The sequence below is a fragment of the Lissotriton helveticus genome, chromosome 2_2 (genome assembly GCF_964261635.1).
Source record: "Lissotriton helveticus chromosome 2_2, aLisHel1.1, whole genome shotgun sequence".
Lineage (NCBI taxonomy): Eukaryota > Metazoa > Chordata > Amphibia > Caudata > Salamandridae > Lissotriton > Lissotriton helveticus.
Genome location: NC_136060.1, coordinates 344,076,621 through 344,097,148, shown reverse-complemented (window position 1 = coordinate 344,097,148; position 20,528 = coordinate 344,076,621). Strand labels below are relative to the sequence as shown.

Genomic DNA, 20,528 nt, shown 5'->3' with positions numbered 1-20,528 from the left:
GGTGGGGCCGCTTAGACACCATAAAGATGATGTTATCACCCATAGTATTACATACTATCTCGGACATCCCAATCCCCATTACTTCTAAATTACTACATTTTAAGCTCTTTCTTATGGAATAATAAGAAATCTTGAATGTCTTTATTAAAACTAATTCGTCCTAAAACAGAGGGTGGAGTTAACTTCCCAGACTTCCAGGCTTATCACAAAGCTTTCTTTTTGCGTCAGGCCTCTCTGTGGTTGCTTGACTCACCAGATGAATGCTGTCTCTGGACTTCAGTTGAATGCCTATTTATATCTCCTTACTCATTTTGTGAGTATCTTTCTTTTTCGTGCAAGCCGCAATCCATTTCCACTCCGGTACTGAAGCATACTTCCGAATTACTCGATTTACCTTCCCACTATACTCCTGATTCTAAAGATTCCTTTTTGAACTCCACAATTTGGCACAATAAAGATTTATGAATCCATAATAGACCCTTTCATTGGAGGACTTGGAGAGACAGGGGTTTGATATGGATTTACCAATTATTTTCAGACTCTGAATTTTTGCCTTTTGTTACGCTCATACACACATTCAACTTACCGACTTCCTTTATTCATAAATACAATATACCTAAACAAGCTGTATTGGAAACTTATTCCCATCTCCCTGACACCTCTAATATCTCAGAACCCTCTTTACTACTGCATGTCCTGTTAATGAACAACCCCAAAGCCTCTGCTATTTACAAATACTTACAAGGCATTGACACTGATAGACAGAAAACGAAAATTGAAGAGGCTTGGGAAAAAGACTTTGTGGTGTGATGGCCACTCTCACTTTGGAAAGGCATCTGTTCCAAAATACGTAAGGCCTCCAGAGCAGCAAATACCACACAATTTTGTTTATAATAGACTTTTATTCACGCCAGTCACTTTAGGTAAGTGTTTTTCAGCCACTTCGGACTCATGTTAGACTTGCTCTTCTCCCAACGCTGATCTATTTCATATGTTATTCATTTGTCCACAAGTACAAACTTTTTGGAAGCAAGTATGGTCACAAGTTAACTTGATTTATGATACTACATTTCCTTTTTCTGTTATTCATATCTTCCTGGTAGTCTCTCTTCTATCTGGGACGAGGTTTCACTTAATGTCAAGATTATTGATTTAATGTTAGCGATTGCCTTTCAACAAATTACTGTCAATTGGAAAGACTTCTCGAAGATGTCATAAAGAGCTTGGTGGTACACTGTTTGCCATAATCATAGGTTGGACACTGCCTTTGTATACCCACCTCAAATGGCTAAAAAGCGTGCTGAATTGTGGTCACCTGTCTCAACATTTATTGATGATAGTGCCAAGAGATGTTCTTTACCAAAACTGTTTCAGCAAGAGGTTCCCAAACCACCCTGACTTCCCTAGTAGTTCCATAAGTTTCTTTCATATTTCTTAAATGCATATATGTTTCATTTAATGTACATTCTCTTTTCTTTTGTTTTCTTTTATGTTTCACTTCTGTATTATTCGTCTAATTCCTTTACTTTCTAAGCAACAAAATTGGAATGTGATGTTGTAAGATTTATAGCGTATACTTTGTATGGTCACCTTGTTTTCTTTTCAATAAAATTATTTGAACTTAAAAAAGGAAATCGCAGAGCTACTTCTATTGAAGATGAGTGAGTGCATGGAAGATTTCTGCACTGAATTTGTTTAGTCAAGTCAGACTCTGGTTAAAAGCATTGCAATTTTGCAAAACATTCCCTTCTCTCAATTAGCTTATTTACTTACTTCTTTCTTGTGTAGTGGGAGATGAATACCGATGAAGAAGACATTTTATCATCCATATAAATATCTATTTGTGTCAAAGAAAGAACCACGTGATATAATTGTTGCCTCCCCCACATAAAATAGACAATTAAAGAGGAACATGCAGATTCACACACAACCACAAATAGTAAAGGATGGTTGCATTTTGAAATCTAAATGAGGGTCACAGTACATATTGGTATTTTTTTCCATTGGTAAGATGTTTAAAGAAAAAAAACTTTATTTTAGTACCAGAACATTTGAAGTTAACATTACTAGCTGTTAGCGCGATGCCACCTTTGGAAAATGGTGATCCAGGTTCAAATCCAGGCCTTGACACTTGATTCATCGTGGTTCTGGGCAAATTATTAAGGGCCTGATTAGGAGTTCGGTGGTCTTACCGCCATATCGTCATGGTGGCGGTGCCAAGAAGACCACCATGGTTGTGGTCTCCTACCCACTGTATTACGCTGTCGCCGCTGGCCCAGCAGCGGTGTTTCTAATGCTGGAGAATACGTTTTCATGTGTGTTGTTGCAGGTATGTATTTTTTGACTGCACAAGTGTTAAATGTACACGTATGCATGACGCGTAAAAGAATATGTAAGGTACGAGTACTTTCTCATTGCTGGAGTCCGGACCATATGTGCCCAGTCCTGTCAATGGATAAAAAGTGTGAAACAGATTTATCTGGATTCCGGCGCCAACAGGACCATTTTCTTCAGGGTCAAGCTGCTGCTGTGAAGGGGGCCTTGGAGGAAGAGATCCACGTGGAAGACTGAAGGGAAGAACAGGAAATGAGTGAGCTTGCACCCCATTTCCCTCGATTCTGCCGACTCAACGCAGGCGGTCTCATCTCCAAAGTCAACTTGACGGAAAGCCAACTCGAAAGAGTCAGTTAACGGTGACCACGTCTGTGCCGCCCTCTGGCAGCTGCCTTTCCCCTACCGCCGTTGCGGCAGTTTGCGAATGGCTGGCGGCATTGGTGGGACTCTGGCAGTCTTTCCTTCAACGGACCGCCAACATCCTAATTCGGAGGGCAATGGTGAATCCAACGCTATTTTGACGGCCGTTGGCTTACCGCCAAACTCACAATCATAATCAAGACCTTAATCTCTCTGTGCTGAAAATGTGAAATGTAATGTCTATAAAATTTATTTTTGTAACCTCCACTTTATGTACATGATATAGATTGTCTCACAACCCTTTGTATAATGTACAGCACTTTTTCAGTGTTTCTTCCTAGACAGGTTTGTGCTACATTCTCTGTTTCTTTTACGGTGACTAACCCATAATGATTTAAACAGTAGAACTTCAAGACTGATGGACATCTTTTTAGTTTCAGAGCACAATGTTCCACCGGCAATATCAACAGTCCCAGTGGACCGCCAGTACCACTGCAGATCACTGTAGCATCAGCCAAAATGTGGAAGGTTTTTCACTTCACAGTCGTACTCCACAGTCGTAATTCAGACTATTCTGGGCAGGCGCCACCTTTGTTGTCATTCGGTTTCATAGCGAAGTAATCAACAGACTCGTAACACGTTGAAGCCATCTATTGAAACATATAAGGATTATTGGTTAATTTAGGTGATAATATACATGGGTATTTGTATACAATACATCAACTTCATGTAAGATCGCGTTAGAATGCAAATGTCATTTATCTTTCAGGATCATTAAAATCAGTTTCACCACTAGCAGTGTTCTAGGGTAGGGGCTAATCCCTTTGGGGCCCATATAAGGGGTTGGAAAGGGTACTGTGAATTAAGTAATAAATTACAATATATTATCATTATTATATATAAAATGGGGTTTCCGTTAAGTCTGAATTACGTACAACTTCCTATTTGGTTTTTCTGCAGACTAATATTACAAAGCCGTGGTCAGTGGTTCTGGTGCACGTGCATCGGCAATGATGCAACTCACCACGGCAGACCATGTCACCAAACAATTATGACAGCACATAATTGTGAACATATCTATGAGGTTTCAATATGGTATAACCAAATTTTCGACAAGAGACTTCACTCTTAAATCATGCCATGCCTATTTTTTAAAACATTTTTTATTGAGTTTAACAACGTAGTCCATTGTACATGTAGCATATTCACTGCAAGGTCACACCTTTTATACAGCATAATAACAACTATTGATATCCAATACACTTAATTGACATGACTAACATTGCTGTGCACCCTCTTGTATGCTATTGTTTGACAAGTGGTTGCTGTAGGAAAGGAAGGGTCACCAGGAGAGCTCTCTTTGTCCTTAGCTTAAAAATCTATTTTGCATTTTCTTGGGTTCCAGGAATGAGGCAGTATTTTGGGTTGAGGAGGGCCAATCTATTTAGAGTACCTTCTAACATGCCTGTCACCTTGCCCCAGTAAACCTCCAGTATCAGACAGTGCCACATCATGTGGAAATAGCCAGTGTCAAGTGCACAAGAGCTTGGGTAACATCTGTCTGCTTATGGGAACATGAAGCCTATTCTCTTGGGGATCAGGCACGGCCTGTCCAAGAAGAACTGCTGTCATTTGAATTGTGCACTCTTAGAAACCCTAATAGGGTACTGCAGTGCTCTTTCCCATTAACTCAGTGATGTCTACTTCAAGGTCTTGAGTCCATTTTGATCATAATTGACTGAGTTCCCCATGTAGGTCATCCTGAAAGACCCTGCACAAATGTATGATTGGTTTCTTTTTTGACCCTTTGCCCAGCATAGCTTGGAGCGTGCAACTCTGATTTGACTCTAATGTGACTGTGTGCCCCCATTGATTTGGCATTGCCCCAATAAGTTGTACCATATGTTAGGAATAGTCCTACAAGTATTGAGTACATTTCTGTATTTCTTGTGAGGGTTTTCAATACCCCATCTCGTATAGGCCTACAACTTTTGCTATGCTGTATTGCCCGCAGTTCTGTATCTTGCTTTTCATCCGTTTTATCAAGATTCTGAATGGTACATTGGGCGAGTAGACCATGCTGCATCTAAGCTTATGTTTATAATTCACTCAATTCTGCAATATTATGGGGCTATTAAGACTACGGTGGTCCATTGGACCATCGTAGTCGTGTGGCGGTCTGTGGACTGCCAGATTGGTGGCCCACCCGTCGCATTCCGACTTTGGCAGTTGGACCATCACTGGACAGCTGCAACTGCTGGGGATTCGTGATACGGCGGTGGTGTTGCAGCAGTCAGGGGGAGTGATATATTGGCAGCACTGCAAAGCATATTACGAGTTGCCTTTTGGCCAGCCTTTTCATGGAAGTGAGCACAAGTTCCTGCATGACATGGTGCATTTCTTCCCGTGCATGAACGTGCTGCAGCGGTCCCAGGGTGGTGCCTTTCTAAGGCTGTGTTTTGAGCCTTATAAAGGCACCGCCATGGGACTGCCGCAGCACCCGCCTGCCCGACCTGGATTCAAGTCGGAATCCAGCGGGCAGTGTCACTACTGGTTTTGCGGTCCTCAAGTGGCGCTCTGGCGTGGCACTCCGCAGGAGGACTGCCAAACTTGTAATTAGGCCCCCTGTATAGGACCGGGTTCTCCAACTTTTTCTGCAGTGAGAGCCACTTCTGATCAATGAAAATCATCATGAAGGCCAAGCAACTCGCTCTTCGTTACCAGACATCACAATGCACTGTTCCATTCGCTTTAAGACAAATGTCCATAGTGTGAGATACTGTGAAAAAGACATTGACTAGGGGCATTATGACATGGCTGCCATGTGTGTGAGTGAGAGTATGGTCTTTGGGGATATATGAACATGTGTGCGTATGAGTGGAATATATGTGCATGGTTGACTGAGAGCCTGTGGATTATGTACTTATGGCACAGGATATGATTTAAGGTGCATAAAAATGTTCTGCAAAAATGTTCATAACATGGAACATTTTTTGCTCTTTAAATTTCTCCCACTTAAAATAATGGCTGTATTTTTCAGTTATAAATATGGCACCATCTCATCCACCCACTGGGATAGGAAAAAATTGAACTGAAGAATTAACTTTATGTTTCACTGGATTCCATAAAAATCATCATCCAAAACTTCTCCCATTTCAAAGTGTTACATTTACAAACAGCAGGCATCTTTCACCCAGTGGCCGTTGACACAGTGCCATATTTATAATAGAAAAATAGAGCCATTTGGTTAAGTGGGAGGAATTTAAAGTGAAAAAACATGCTTCATAAAATATTACCACGCAATTGGCCCTTTTGAAAGTGGAAAAAAACATTAAAACTTAGAGCCTGATTGAGATCATGGCGGTCATACTGCCAGACCATAGCGTCTGTGGTCAGGAGATTCCTGTCAAGCTGGTAGCATCTCGCCCGCCGTATTATAACATGACAGCCACGAAGGTGGTGGTCTGTCAGCAGCAGCATGCTCAGGCTCACTATATGAGGCTGAAGGTGATGCTGCAGCAGTGCAGCATTTGCACTGCTGTGTGCGTACTGTTATCATGCACTGTGTAATGCATGGCACACAGTGCATGCACAAAAGTGCCAGCAAAGGGGGGCACAACATGTGCCCCCATGCATCCCTTCCCTGAGCTGAAATGCAGGTAAAGGGGCACCAAACAGGGTCCAGACAGGTACCCACCATGAACAGCCCGTCGGAAGGTAAGTCATGATCTGCATGGCAGTGTACCACCGCCACCACAGACCACCGTTGGTCGAACCATGCCCCGTCGGAATCCAGAATCCTGGCGGCGTCGGCGGTCTTGTGAATGGATGGTGGTGGTCCGACCGCCAAACTTGTGATCTGGAGGTCGGACCGATGAGGTTGTGACGGTCAATCTGCCACTGATGCTAGCGGGTGATCCGACCACCAGGGTCGTAATGAGGCCCTTAATCTTTCATAAAAATATTTTTCTTCACTGTATGTTTTTCCCATTTAAAAAAAAAAATAACTGTCTTTTTCAGTTATAAATATGGTACAGTGTCTACTGGCCCTAGGAGCAAGAAACCTTTTGTTTGTAAATGCGATACTTTGAAATGGGAAAAAATTAAAAAGTAGAGTTAACAATCATAAAGTTAACTCTTTTTTAAAAAACATTTTATTGAGTTTTACAGTTGCAAAATTAAAGATAACAGCATAGCTTTGCAGTGCATGAGTCAAGAAAAACAAGGTAGAAAAGCATCTACATGGTTAAGTAGCCAAGTGCACATTTAACAAGACCCATATAACAATAAATACATAATCCGTACAATAGGGAAGAAGTACGGTAAACAGTTAAGCACATAACTGTTCCTATAATGATGCATTCACATCCTCTATGTCACTGTTGGTTACAATGCTGGTGGGCGCAGGCTGCCCCTGCGATGGGGTGTTATCACCATCCCGCGTCATCATGAGATAGGTTTGGAACGGTAGCCAAATATCCACTGGTCTGCAGGCCGGTGGCTGCAACTGTGCATAGGTGTCACTGATGGTGGTGCAATATGTCATACTGTGTAGCCAGGTTTGAAGTGTGGGTGAGAACGCGCACGCCCATCGGATGGCAATCTCACACTTGGCAATTAGAAGCGCAATTGCAACGAAGCGACGCCTAGACCTAGGGAGGTCATGCACGTACCCCAGTAGTGCCAACAGGGGTGATGGTGCAACCTCCATCTCAACCAAATTCAATCAATAAATCAAGCAAAAAATAAAACAAGATTTTTTTGCTAATTTAATTAACTTGGTAAAAAACTCAACAAAAGAACTATTCAAGACCGTAACTACCCTAGCGCACCCAGCCCCCCCTCCTATTCCGGCCTGCCAGGAATTGTATGATGAAATAGCAACATTTTTCTTTGACAAAGTTGAGGCTATATTTTCTATATTAACTGGCTCAACAATCAAAACGACTTCGGCCCAATCACCAGAACCTATGTCATTACAAAGCTCTTTACCATTGTTTGACAATTTCAACCCAGTCACCACCATAGAGGTTGATACGCTTCTTATGACAGCGAAATCGGCTCACCATTTGATCCATGTCCACCTTCAGTATTAAAACTAGCACCCGAGTCAGTTACACGAACACTGACCTCCATCAAAAGTGCAGTGTTTGCTGAAAGGTATTTCCCTAAGACATGGAAAAGTCCATCCATATTGCCTCTGCTAAAAAAATCGAGTCTAGATCCTAAAGACTCTAATAATTTCAGGCCCATCTCTAGACTCCCACTTCCTGCTAAGATTACAGAAAAAATCGTGAATGCACAACTCAGTCAGTTCGTGGAAGAAGCGCAGGTGCCACCCAGTAAGGTTTCCGAGGAGGGCACAGCATGGAGTCCGCTCTTCTTAAATCCACTGAAGAAATTAAGACTACCCTCGACAGAGGAGAAAAAGATGCCTTGATCATGCTAGACCTCTCAGCGGCCTTTGATACGGTCCATCATGCTCTATTGATGGACCAGCTGTAAGAGATTGGAATCCAAGGCACAGCCTGGAAATTACTCAAATCCTTTCTTTCCAATAGAGTACAAACTGTGGCCCTTTGGCGAATTCCATGCCATACCTTTCTCTTTGCCATGTGAAGTTCCTCAGGGATCTTCCATAAGTCCAACTCTTTTTAACGTTTATGTGTCACAGCTAGCCCCCTGATAGAATCCTTTGGCTTTCATTTAACATCATATGCAGATGACACCCAAATTGTTGTGTTACTGCCGCCAGGAGGAGTTCAAGGAACAGCGTCCCAATTCCATGACTGCATGAAAGCTGTGGGTAACTGGATGGCCCAAAGCTGCCTGAAACTTAGCTCCAACAAAACGGAGGTGGTATTGTTTGGCAATTATCCCAACTTCTGGACCTCGGATTGGTGGCCAGATCCCTACTCCTGTTAGGAAGGTGAAAAATTTGGGAGTTTACATAGACAACAAACTTAGGTTTAAGGACCAAGTGAACACGGTAGTCTCATCCACATCGTACACTCTGAGATCCTGCAAAATAATTATGCCATTTTTGCCCAAAGACCATCAACAAACCGTCATTAGAGAGGAGGAGCCTAGCCTGCAACCATGATGGCCGCCTGAACCCTCGGCTCCGCCGACCCTCTTGTTTTCCTCCCGAATAGCTATCGATCCTGCAAGTTATCCTGTGACCGCGTTGGTGTGTCGGAACCGGGAGGTGATCCTGACTCCAACGGTGCGCTCCCCGGCGTGGTCCCTGCGGCAGAAGCGACAGGGCGTCTTTGCTTCCTTTCTGGAGCGGGATGGCGGTGGCCGAGTCTTTGTTCCTCGGAGACGGCCGGCCCTGACTACAACAACAGCGGCCATTGATGACGGTGCGGGATCGGCCGGCGGAGAGCGGCTGCCGCACTGCTTTTTTCGCCACACCGAGCCATACTGGCCTGTTCTCCTCCACGCTCGCACGATGTTGCCGCGCCCAGTGATACATTGTATCCTTTCTCCAGCCTGTAGACGGCTTTGAGAGCCTCTTCGTCTCCCAGCGCTGTGGTGGGTGCCATTTTGAACCGAGCACTCGGCACTCGAAACTGACGACCCCAGGCTGCAATTGAGGGTGTTTACGACGACCGACGCTGCATTGCAATCGAGTGCGGTGTCGAAACGGAGTGTGCGGCCCCTGTGCCCCCGACGTGGCTGTGCTCTGCGGTGTGATGACCGGCTGCTAATAATGGATGTCGGCGAACAGTTTCGGGAACTGGCATATGTCTGTGAGCCCAGAGGTGCAGGGGGCTGCGGCACCCGCTTCTCCTGAGGCCTCTTTGGCGGTTGATGATATTCTGAGCGCTCTGGGTACTTTGCGAGCTGCCCTATCTGACAATGCCCGGGACTTGGGGGCCCGACTAGATGCCATTCTGCCCGCAGTGCCCTCGACTGGCCGTGCTGGTTTTCGTGTGCGGAGCACTTCGCCACACCCTGTGCTCGGCTGCCGTGAACTGCCTACCCAGATCTACATGGAGGCGTTGGAGGTCCGGGATCTTGATACCGCTGCGGTGTTGCCTGTCCTGGTTGTGGTGCAGTGTGGGGCTTCTGGACCTGTGCAGTGGCTGGGGAATCGCCTTTGGACGCCATGTCGGGCGACTCCTTCGTGTTCTCCTGGCATGTCTTTCTGTCCTATCCTGGATTTGCTACTATTGTTTTGGCCGGTCGACTTTCGAGGATTGCTGCTGTGTGACCCCCTTTTTTGTACTGCCGTAGACCACATGACATTGAGGTGGACAGACCTTGGTGGACAGTGCCCTGTATTGTGGTCGTCATTTCGTCTGCTTTTTCCATCCAAGATGGCTGCTCTACGCCTGGACCTCGTCGTTGCGCTCGATCGGAGGGGACAAGGTTGATGATGTTTTTCCTTTTTTGCTTCCTGTTGCTTGTATTGTTTGGATTGTGATGGACAGACTGGGGAGTTAGACGTTGGTTCTGCATCGGTTCGGGGGTCCGGGGAGGGGCGGCCGAGACTACACATGTTGGTTGTTTTGTTCACAAATGTTTGGCCCTCCTCCGATCTTCTGTGATTCTTCTTTTCCTTCTTTCTTTCTTCTACTTCTGTATTTCGGGTACTCTTTTTGGGCGACAGACACACTGCTGGGGGGGGGGGGGTGGCCGTAGCCTCTGCATGTGTGTAGGGTGGGGGGGAGGGGTTTTCTTTTGTCCGTTTCAGTTTCTATGGGCCCTATTTTTTCTTTCTTCTTATGTTCTTTATTTCTCCCTTTTTTCCCTGGGTAGTGGGTTGGATCGATATGGGGTGGGTAGCGACCGGCATGTACCATGATGTGGGATTGTTCATCCTTTTGTGTTCTCTATATGCCGCCATTTTGATTTAGATTTCCTGCTTGCTGGATTTCTTTTGGTGGAAGTCGCCCGCTTATATTTTAAACGGATTGTATGGACTTCGATCCTTCTCAGCTCCTACTATTTTCGATATACTCTACAAAATTTAAAAATGAACCTTCACTTCTCCTACTTCTCGGTAGTTCGCATATCTCCAGTGTAATTCAGGTTGATTGTATTTTGTTCCGATATACTACCGAGTCGCCATATAGCTTGCTAATTTGATTCAATAGATGTCGAGGCCGGCCGGAAGGTTGTAGGCCCGTATTTGTTTGCTACTACTGCATAATAAAGGTTTAAAAAAAAACAAAAAAAAACCTCATTACGGCTTTAGCTATGTCCAAATTAGACTATTGCAACGGTCTCTATTTTAACATTCAGCAAGGCCTTATGAAAAAACTTCAACATTTGCAGAATGCAAAAGCCAAATTACTGACCGGCATACCAAAATACGCTTTAATCTCGGCTGAGACTAGAAAGCTCCATTGGTTGCCCGTCAAAAAGCGGGTTCAGTTTAAAGCTTTGTGATTGGTTCACAAAGCTCTAATGGAAAAGGGCCCCACTATCTAAAATGGCATTTCCACTGGTATATACCCAGAAGATCACCGCGCTCCTCAGAAGCAAAATTGGTATTGGTGCCATTTGCAAAGAAAGCCAACTGGGGTGGCAGAAGCTTTGTAGTCGGTGCAGCCAAGGCATAGAACGAACTCCTGTTGCATCTTAGAGGCATGACTAATCTACTTGATTTCAGGATGGCCTTGAAAACATGTCTTTTTACCATTTAATCAGGTTTCATTACTCCTCCCATATTAGGCCTCTGTAGGACTTCATTCTAGTGCCAGGACACCCTCGGGTAACAGATGCGCTGTAGAAATATCAATAACATAACATAACATAACCATCATGGATATTTCCCCAAAGACCGACCTCCAATAGCGCTCTAATCTGGTACAGGTCAATGTCATGTGTGCAAAGTCGGCCCCTGGGGAATAACACCTCGGGCAGGTACTCAACCGGGAGGGGTCAATACAATACAGCTTGCCAGGTGTCACATCTGCCCTCCATAAAAACTTAAAATGTAGTAACTTGTGCCGTGGTTAGGGGACACTCTACGTATCTGTGCACAGCACCGACTCCACTGCCCATACGTAAGTGGGTAACCAAGATCACGACCCCACGCCGCCCACCCATCCATATCATGGCACGGAAGCAGCGGTACAGCAGCCTTGTATATCTGAACCATTAAATGGCTCCTGTCCCCATCCTTAATTACACCAGTGAGGGTTGGGAATTCAGAAGGCCCCAAGGGGTAACTACTTAAGCATGCACGCAGTGCCCTCTGTAGTCTAAGCAACACAAATTGGTCCATGATGGTGGTGTTTCTGAAACGTGGGTCCTCGGTGCGAGAGAAAATCCAAATGTTGTGAGATGCTTTTTAGCCAATGTGGCGTTCACTAGATTCTCCTGAAGGATAGGTACCCAACCAGTGCCTGCAAGAGGTAGCGCAGGAGAGTACAATATACGGGAACTTTTGGGTTAGTATCCCCTGGTTTTAACCTTCCTCTTACCTGCAACATAATTGGTCCTGCACCGCTACTTGAGCGGGTCCGGTTCCTGGGGTGGGAGTCCATTTCCGGCGCCATCTTGGAGTGGTGTGGGGTCGGTTCAGGCACCAGTATTTGCGTGCGCTCTACTGCGCAGGAGCCAGCGAGGGTCATCTACTTAAGGCGAGTCCCTTCGAAGCTCGGCCTGATAAGGTAGCGCATTGCTGCAGTAGCGCCTCGCGCTTTCACCGCTGAAATTGCTTTTTTAAAACAACCTGGTTATTTATTTATTTTCGCTTTTGGGTTAGTATCCCCTGGTTTTAACCTTCCTCTTACCTGCAACATAATTGGTCCTGCACCGCTACTTGAGCGGGTCCGGTTCCTGGGGTGGGAGTCCATTTCCGGCGCCATCTTGGAGTGGTGTGGGGTCGGTTCAGGCGCCAGTATTTGCGTGCGCTCTACTGCGCAGGAGCCAGCGAGGGTCATCTACTTAAGGCGAGTCCCTTCGAGGCTCGGCCTGATAAGGTAGCGCATTGCTGCAGTAGCGCCTCGCGCTTTCACCGCTGATATTGCTTTTTTAAAACAACCTGGTTATTTATTTATTTTTGCTTTTGGGTTAGTATCCCCTGGTTTTAACCTTCCTCTTACCTGCAACATAATTGGTCCTGCACCGCTACTTGAGCGGGTCCGGTTCCTGGGGTGGGAGTCCATTTCCGGCGCCATCTTGGAGTGGTGTGGGGTCGGTTCAGGCGCCAGTATTTGCGTGCGCTCTACTGCGCAGGAGCCAGCGAGGGTCATCTACTTAAAGCTCCTCCCCTAGCGCAGCGGGGGCGCCCTCGCTTAGCCTGAGTCGTGCCAGAGTCCTGCCCCTATGCGCCCGCCCGCGTCTGGACGCGGTGGGCAGGGCAGGACCCTGGTCCCTATGCCAGACTCTACGGGGGTCACAATGCAGCGCTATTCAAGGGATACTCTACTCGCCATTGGGCAATGTATTAGGAGCTGTGATGCCTCACGGGTAAGTCCGCTGCGTGGACCTTACTCATGTGCCTGTGGGAGGTGGACTTTGGAAATTTCCGCCCCCGCTACATGCATGAGCAATGCCCCTGTGGCTGCTGTAAATAGTTCCCGCCCTCACTTTAGCGTATGGAACCTGAACGTCAGGTCATTGGTAAAACATCACCAAGATATCTCTGACCTGATAGGCAAGGAGTCGCCTGATGTCTTTTGTTTGACGGAAACCTGGTTACAGGAGACCGAAACGGCCGTTATCAACTTGGCCTTCCCGCCTGAGTATTCGGTTTACAATCTTAACCGCTCCTCTAGAGGAAGGGGAATAGCGCTGGTGGTCAAATCCTGTTACCCGTGCGACTGGCGAGGGCAAAAAATTACTGGCTGCGAAAGTGCGTTGTTTAAGATCTCAATTACGCCTAATTTTGCTTTCTCGGGCCTACTGATTTATCGTCCCCCTGGTAGCGATGTGGCTTTCAGGGAGGCCCTCCCGGACGCTATCAGCACGTTGGCAGCAGGTTGTTCCAATTTTTCCATTCTTGGCGACTTAAACCTCCACTATGACAACCTGACCATTCCTGCGGTAAACAGCTCTGTAGCCGACCTTAAGCTCTTCAGTTTATTCAGTTGGTGTCGCATCCCACCCATGTAGGCGGTCACATTTTAGATCCTTTTTTTTCAAATCTGGCAGAAGCTAGTACTTCTACCCCATCCCCTTTGGCCTGGACTGACTATTATTTGGTGCGTATCCAGTGTCTACTGCACGAGCCTCCCCGCAAACCCACGGTGCGCTCTATCCCCAGACGGTGCTGGAACAAATTAAAGCTTGATGACTTTTACCACCTTTTGTCTACTGACCCGCTAGGCCCAGTTGAAACTGTGGATGTGGGCTATGACCGTTTTTGTGAGTGGGTTACTAGGGCCCTTGACTCCCTTATTCCGCTAGTCTCGTGTAAGTGTGGGTCAAGGGACCCGAGCCCTTGGTACGATGACTCGCTGCGGGCGCTCAAAAGCACCTGTAGGCGTGCTGAGCGGGCATGGCGCAAAACCTATGACAAAAATAAAAAAGTTTTGTATTTGGCCGCCGTAAAACTCTATCACCGTGCGGTCTGTAGAACTCGTGCGGCTTTTTACGCCCTTCAATTTCGCACTAGTTCAAACCCCTCTAAAACTATCTTTAAGGCCTTGAAAGATCTTATAGCTAAAAAGGTGGTAGCGAATAATCTGGGTTCCACTTCTCACTGTGAAACCTTGGCGGCCTTCTTCTTGGAAAAGGTCCAGGCCATCTATAGAGCCTTTCCCACGGTCGCACCCTCTGTTGGTAGACCCCCTAAGCTCCCAGTACTGGATGTTTTACATTCTTTCCCAAGCCTAACACTGGAAAGCTTTGGGAAATTGGCTCAACAGGTCAAGTCTGGGTCTCCGGTTGACCCTTTACGGCCAGCTTTGTTCAGAGACCTAACATCTCATGGTCTTTCGCCGGTTTGCTCTCTGATTAACACCTCATTAGCATCCGGCCTGGTCCCCGTGAGGTGGAAACAGGCGGTAGTTATGCCCATCCTAAAGAAACCAACTTTGGATGCTGGTAAACCTGAGAACTACCGCCCAATCTCACTTCTCCCGTGGCCAGCCAAAGTTGCGGAGGCGCATGTTAACTCTGCCCTCTCGGACCATCTTTTACGGGCTAACATCCTAGATAGCACGCAGAATGGATTTTGGGCGGGACATAGCACGGAGACAGCCCTACTCTACATGGTGGAGCATCTGCGCTCCGTGCTTGTGATGGAGCGAGATAGAAAACAGAAGTCTGTTTAAACTCGTGAAGTCACATTTCCATAACATAAATAATAATATTAATGATTTGTGATATGTTTTGCTAACACAACCTAGATTAAACTCATTAAATGGGGATGGTAACATGTGTGCTCATAAACGTGCATAAACGTTGCATCTTTTGTTCGTGCAAAATAATAAATTAATTTGTCGTTTTCGTTTTGTCATTATTAACTGCAGCAAATTTAAAAGTGGCATGTGCTTATTTTGCTTTCCTTGTCTATGTGATGTCATTTCTACTATTCTAGGTGCACATAAGGTTTCATGGATTCATGAAGACTGGTAGATATAAAATGCTGCTTATATGTTGCTTGGTGCTAGGTAACATTAGACTAATTGGGTGGGTTAAACAATTAGTAAATGAAGGGTGGATACAGAATAAATGACAATTCTTACATTAATACTTTTCTTGTGTTTGTTTTATACTAGAAAAATAAGTTGCCTGCTTTTGGGCCTAGTTTTGCTCGAGTTTGCTAAAAGATGAATTTTACTTCTGCAAGGATCACGAGATGCCCATTTTGAAAAAAAGTGTTCGTCAAAGTCGCATTCACTGAACAAAAGCTGATGTGTTGTCATCATTCTGTCGGACGTGGCCAAGGTCAGAAACCGGTAGAAAAGAACCATTTTTGATTATTTGGCATCCGCGGAAGTGGAATGGAGTCAGTGAGAACATTTGCCTTAAATTGTTGCAAACTAAGGAAGTTTTGGAACACGTACAAGAAAGACAATGGTCCTAAAGAATATGACCTAATGGAAGTTTTGAAATTTGGGTAACATGTCACTTGTCATTCTCCGACCAATGGGACATCGTTGTTTGCAGAAAATTTTCCTTTACTTAGATTAGCTAGCATAGAAAGGTATAAAAAGTCCATGCCCCTAGGGATGGGCTGGCTGCTGCTTTCTGACTTTCTGATGAGGGTGTCGTGCTGATGGACATTGCGTGGAGCACGTAAGAGACCTCAAAGAACTTTACTTTATTTCCATTTATTTTAGCTTAGTTAGGGACTTAGGATTTAGAAATGCTAAACTTAAATTTTCTTGCTTAAACTATATTTTCTCATGATACTTTTCATACGTGCTTGCTTAAATGCTAATAAAATTACATTTTATGAAACTATATTTTGAAATATCTACAATTAGTTAATAAAATCTTACTTTTGAACTCAAGCTGGTCTTGGTTATTCAGAAGCGCAGGTTACTATTAGCTAGATGTCATCGCCATGGTGGTCATTTAAATAGTTAGGTTTTGTTCACATGTTGTCATCATCTACCGCGGATGTATATAGATGTATATAATTTGTAAATAAGGTGTATAGGTTTAATTTGACCACCTGATTCAGTAGGCCAAAATATGTCATATTTGGTTAATGGGTCCATGAGTTAGAGTGGTATATTATGAAGTAGGTTATAGAGTTAGGTAGCGTTGTTTATGATATATTTCCTATAGGCCGCTGGATCAATTCTTCTGGTAGCAGAAATTGATGGTTGCTAAGGGTAACCAAGGTGATATGGTGGTTGCTAAGGTGTTATGGTATAGAAATAGGATCGATGTTTAACACATGTTGAGTTCGTTTTTCGTGCTACATGTATGTACCGGTACAGATTGTGTGATGAGAAGGTAGTCACGCAAGACATCTGATCTGTTTGTGATATCGCCGTGTATCACAAGTGATATCGCCGTGTATCACGTGTTGTCGCCGTGCAACACAGTGTTGTGGCCGTGCAACACAGTTTTAGGGCTAGGTGTGAATCTTGTATAGTGAGGATTTTCTAAGAAATTAGAGCAGCATGAGAATAGGGACAAAGCGCCTGTTGTAAAACTCACTGTGATAAGAGTATTAGTTATATTCGAGCTTGAGTGAAGGGTAGGGTAACGTCGGTGCATGATTATCTATAAACAGGTGAGAGTCCTGTAGGGGTACATGTTTTATATCTATAAACAGGTGAGAGTCCTGTACGGATAACGTCGTTATTTTGCTAACGGTGCATGTTTTCTATAAACAGGTGAGAGTCCTGTACGGATTTCATGTGTGTTTGAATTTAGGGATTTTTCCGTGTGAAAGTGCGTGTTTGTTTTGTAAGGTATGTTCAAGTGGAACTTTCGGACAGTCACTTAGTTGTGCGTTCAGAGGGAAATGAGTTCATATTTTACTTGTTAGAAGGGTAGAGTAAGAGTTGCTCTACTGGCAATTGGAAAATATTCTTAATGAGAATAGCGCCGACTATTCCGAAGCGTGAATACTTGAATGTGTGTAAACTATCCTATTTAGTGAAACAGACAGATGAGTCCTTATTGTCATTGTTAAAAATTAATTTTAACAAAGAAAACGTTCTCAAAATGGCGCTGTGAAAAGATTTTGTGAAGGAGGGGTAAGCGCAAGGAGTGAGAAACGAGAAACCGCAGCTGCCGTGTACATCACAGAGCCGCGCTGGGATTGGGTGACATACGTCACAAGCGGTGCTCTGATTGGTTCTTGAGCCTCTGTCGAACTGTAAGCTGATTGGTTCTTCAGAAAATCTCCATTTTTATTGGTGGAGTAAGAGAAGTGACGTAGCTCAACTCTCATTGGTTCGTTGGTGTGTTTCGCGCACGGATTGGTTGCTTTTGCGGAACATCTCGGAAATATTTTTCGAACTAATTAGTTTTTTTTTTTTTTTTTTTTTTTTTTTCGGGGTTCAAATCTGCTTTATTGAGATAAAAGTAGTAGGATACACAGCTTGGATCGCCTACAACCCGGAGGCCGGCAGCAATGGAGAAGCAACAATACACAGCCTGGAAGCCGGCATCCCGGAGGCCCGGCGGCAAAGTATAGAGTGTCGCTGTATCACATCAGTATCCGGTGGAGCAGGCCAAGCGAGGATGAGCAGCAGTCGAACAGATTTTCTGAGCGAGAGAATAGTCTCACTATTGTTTTGTTGTCTGTGAAACAAGAACCTCGAAACATCCCAACGAGTTAACAAACTAAGAGGTGTCGCATGACTGTGTTGCGTTAGAGTATGGTAATGGTGCATCGCGGCCATCCTGGCAGGTGGCGCTGCGCGGGGAGATTAACTGTCCTAGTCTCGATTTCTAGTGTGAATGGAAGTTCGCGGGGTGCAATCTCAGGATCAGCAGGGTATGAAGGACATAGTGTACCAGAGGCGGGACCGTCCGTCTATGTGGCAAGGAGGACGCTTGGGCACAGAAAGGGGTAAGGAGGCAGCGCTGTTTATCCAGGGTGATAGGCAATGTCTAGAAATGTGTCATTGTAGCTGGGGAGTGTCGGGTTCATCGCTTGACTGCGCATCGTCTGGTGAGCGTTTAAGCAAATAGTGTACCAGTGGGTCCCAGATGTTCCCAGGCCGGCAAGAGAGAGGCAACAGCTCAGCAAAGGTGGTGTGCTGGTCTTGGCAGTATGTCAAGTCAGTTAGCCAATCCTTGAACTTGGGAGCTCTGCCCCTGCTCCAGCGGCAAGCAACACGTCTCTTGGCCAGGAGCAATGCTATGTCAATGAATTTTCTGCATTCCCTAGATAATTGCTTGGTATATCCAAGGATAGCTACCAGAGGGTCCGCAGGAACTTCCTCATCTACCATTTCCGCGACGGCTTCGATGACCTGTCGCCAGTAGTCAGCAACCTGGGGGCAGGACCATGCCAGGTGGAGAAAATCAGCATGTTCAGCACGGCATCGTTCGCAGCGATCATTATCGGCCAGTCCAAACCTGAATTTCCGGACCGGCGTGTAATACATCCTCTGAAGGAATTTATAGTGTATTATTTTCAATCTGCAGCTGGCCGAGATGCGGGAAGTTAATACGCAGCAGTATTTCCATTGGTCATCCGAGACATCTGTTCCCAGTTCCGCCGACCAGTGCAATCGGGCAGCAGAAGCCTGTAGAGGAGCAGCTCCGCGAACCTGGCGGTAGAGCCCAGAGACCAAATGGGTCCCATCCTGTGACTCTAAAAGATAGTGTAGTGGCGGCAGGGTCGCAGGCTCATCAGGATAGTCAGGTAGTATGTCACGCATCCCAGCACGCAGTCGGATATAGTAAAATAGGTCAAGGGGCGAATGGTTATGCGTTCCAAAAAATTGATCGGCTGATTTGAAAAGTCTGTCGTGGAACAGGTCTCCCCAGCAGGCAATAAGAAGCTTGCCACAAAGCTGCCGAAACCCTACTTCCGATAGCAAGGCCAGACGTGGATGATAAGTAAGGGGAAGTTTGGGGGAGTAGGGCAGCGTGCAGAGCAGTCGCCGAGCAATGCGGCGCCATGCATCCAGCGTGCAAGAAACCGAGGTATTCGAAGTGGTGATGGAAGTCTCGGGACAGTGCAGCAGGCCATTCAGCGGGAGGGGGTGTACTATCCAGTCCTCCACCGCTATGTGTGGCATGAATGGAGTAGGGGCCATCCAATGATAGGTGTAATGCGCCTGCGCGCATAAATAGTATGTTTCGAAATCGGGGACATCAAACCCCCCTTGGTCGTAGGGTAGGGTCAATGTCGACCACTTCAAACGGGGAGACTTACCGCCCCAAAAAAGCCTGCGCAGCTCCGTGCGAAGTGTCTTGAAGAAAAAGGCACCAGGGTAGTAGGGAATATTGAGGAAAAGGTACAGGAATCGGGGCAATAATATCATTTTTATAAGGGAAGCTCTACCAGCCATGGAGAGAGGCAACGTGATCCACCTATCAACAGAGGCAGCAAGTTTGGTCATGGCTACGCCATAATTGGAGCGGAGTGTCTCGTCCTTGGTGCGCGCGATACGAATCCCAAGATATCTGAGATCATCACGGCACCACACCAATGGGTAATCTAGGGGGAAGTCGTGCACAGCATCAGTGAGAGGAAAAAATTGCGATTTAGACCAATTGATGTGAACGCCCGACTGACCTCCGAAAAGGACAAACTCACGAAGCAGGGGATTAAGGTGTTGATCCGGGTATTTGACGTACAGCGTTATGTCATCCGCATAGAGGGATACATCGATTTGCCGCTGCAGACATTGTACCGCTCCTGCTCGGTGTAATTGGCGCAGACGGCAAGCCAAAGGTTCCACTGCAATAGCGAATAATAGAGGCGAGAGCGGACATCCCTGACGGGTGCCTCTCGTAAGGTTGATGGGTGGCGACAATTTTCCATTTATCAGCACTTTTGCCGTGGGATCTGTGTATAGGAGGCGCACCCAGGCCAAGAACATTGTAGGGAAACCCATGCTGGCCAAGACCGAGAAGAGGTAGGGCCATTCGACAGAGTCAAACGCCTTGGAGGCGTCCAGGAACACAGCTGCCACAGGGATATCAGGGTGGACTGTGCGGAGCAGGGAGAAAAGGGTGCGGAGATTATGAGATGTAGACCTGCCCGCCACAAATCCAGACTGATCAGGTAGGACAAGCCTGGTCATGAGTAGTGAAAGTCGTGTGGCCAGGACCTTAGCAAGGATCTTGACATCACAATTCAGAAGGGAGAGTGGGCGGTAAGAGTCGCAGGAAGTGGGATCCTTATCCGGTTTCAGAAGCGAAGTGATAACCACCTCCCGCATAGAGCAGGGCAGTATCCCATCAGCCAACGATTCGGCAAACACCTCACTCAGCACGGG

The 20,528-nt window shown here is 45.9% G+C and overlaps 1 protein-coding gene and 1 long non-coding RNA gene across 3 annotated transcripts in view; one reads left to right on the top strand and one right to left on the bottom strand.

Annotated features, from left to right (window-relative positions):
- LOC144821832 (uncharacterized) overlaps positions 1 to 20,528 on the top strand; it is a 323,067-nt gene that overhangs the window by 57,578 nt on the left and 244,961 nt on the right. The window lies entirely within an intron of this gene.
- LOC144821831 (uncharacterized) overlaps positions 883 to 20,528 on the bottom strand; it is a 263,693-nt gene continuing 244,047 nt past the window's right edge. The window contains exon 5 of the mRNA XM_078678996.1: positions 883 to 3,344. Coding sequence (XP_078535122.1) covers positions 3,264 to 3,344 — 81 coding nt within the window. The 3' untranslated portion in view covers positions 883 to 3,263. The remainder of the gene's footprint in view (positions 3,345 to 20,528) is intronic.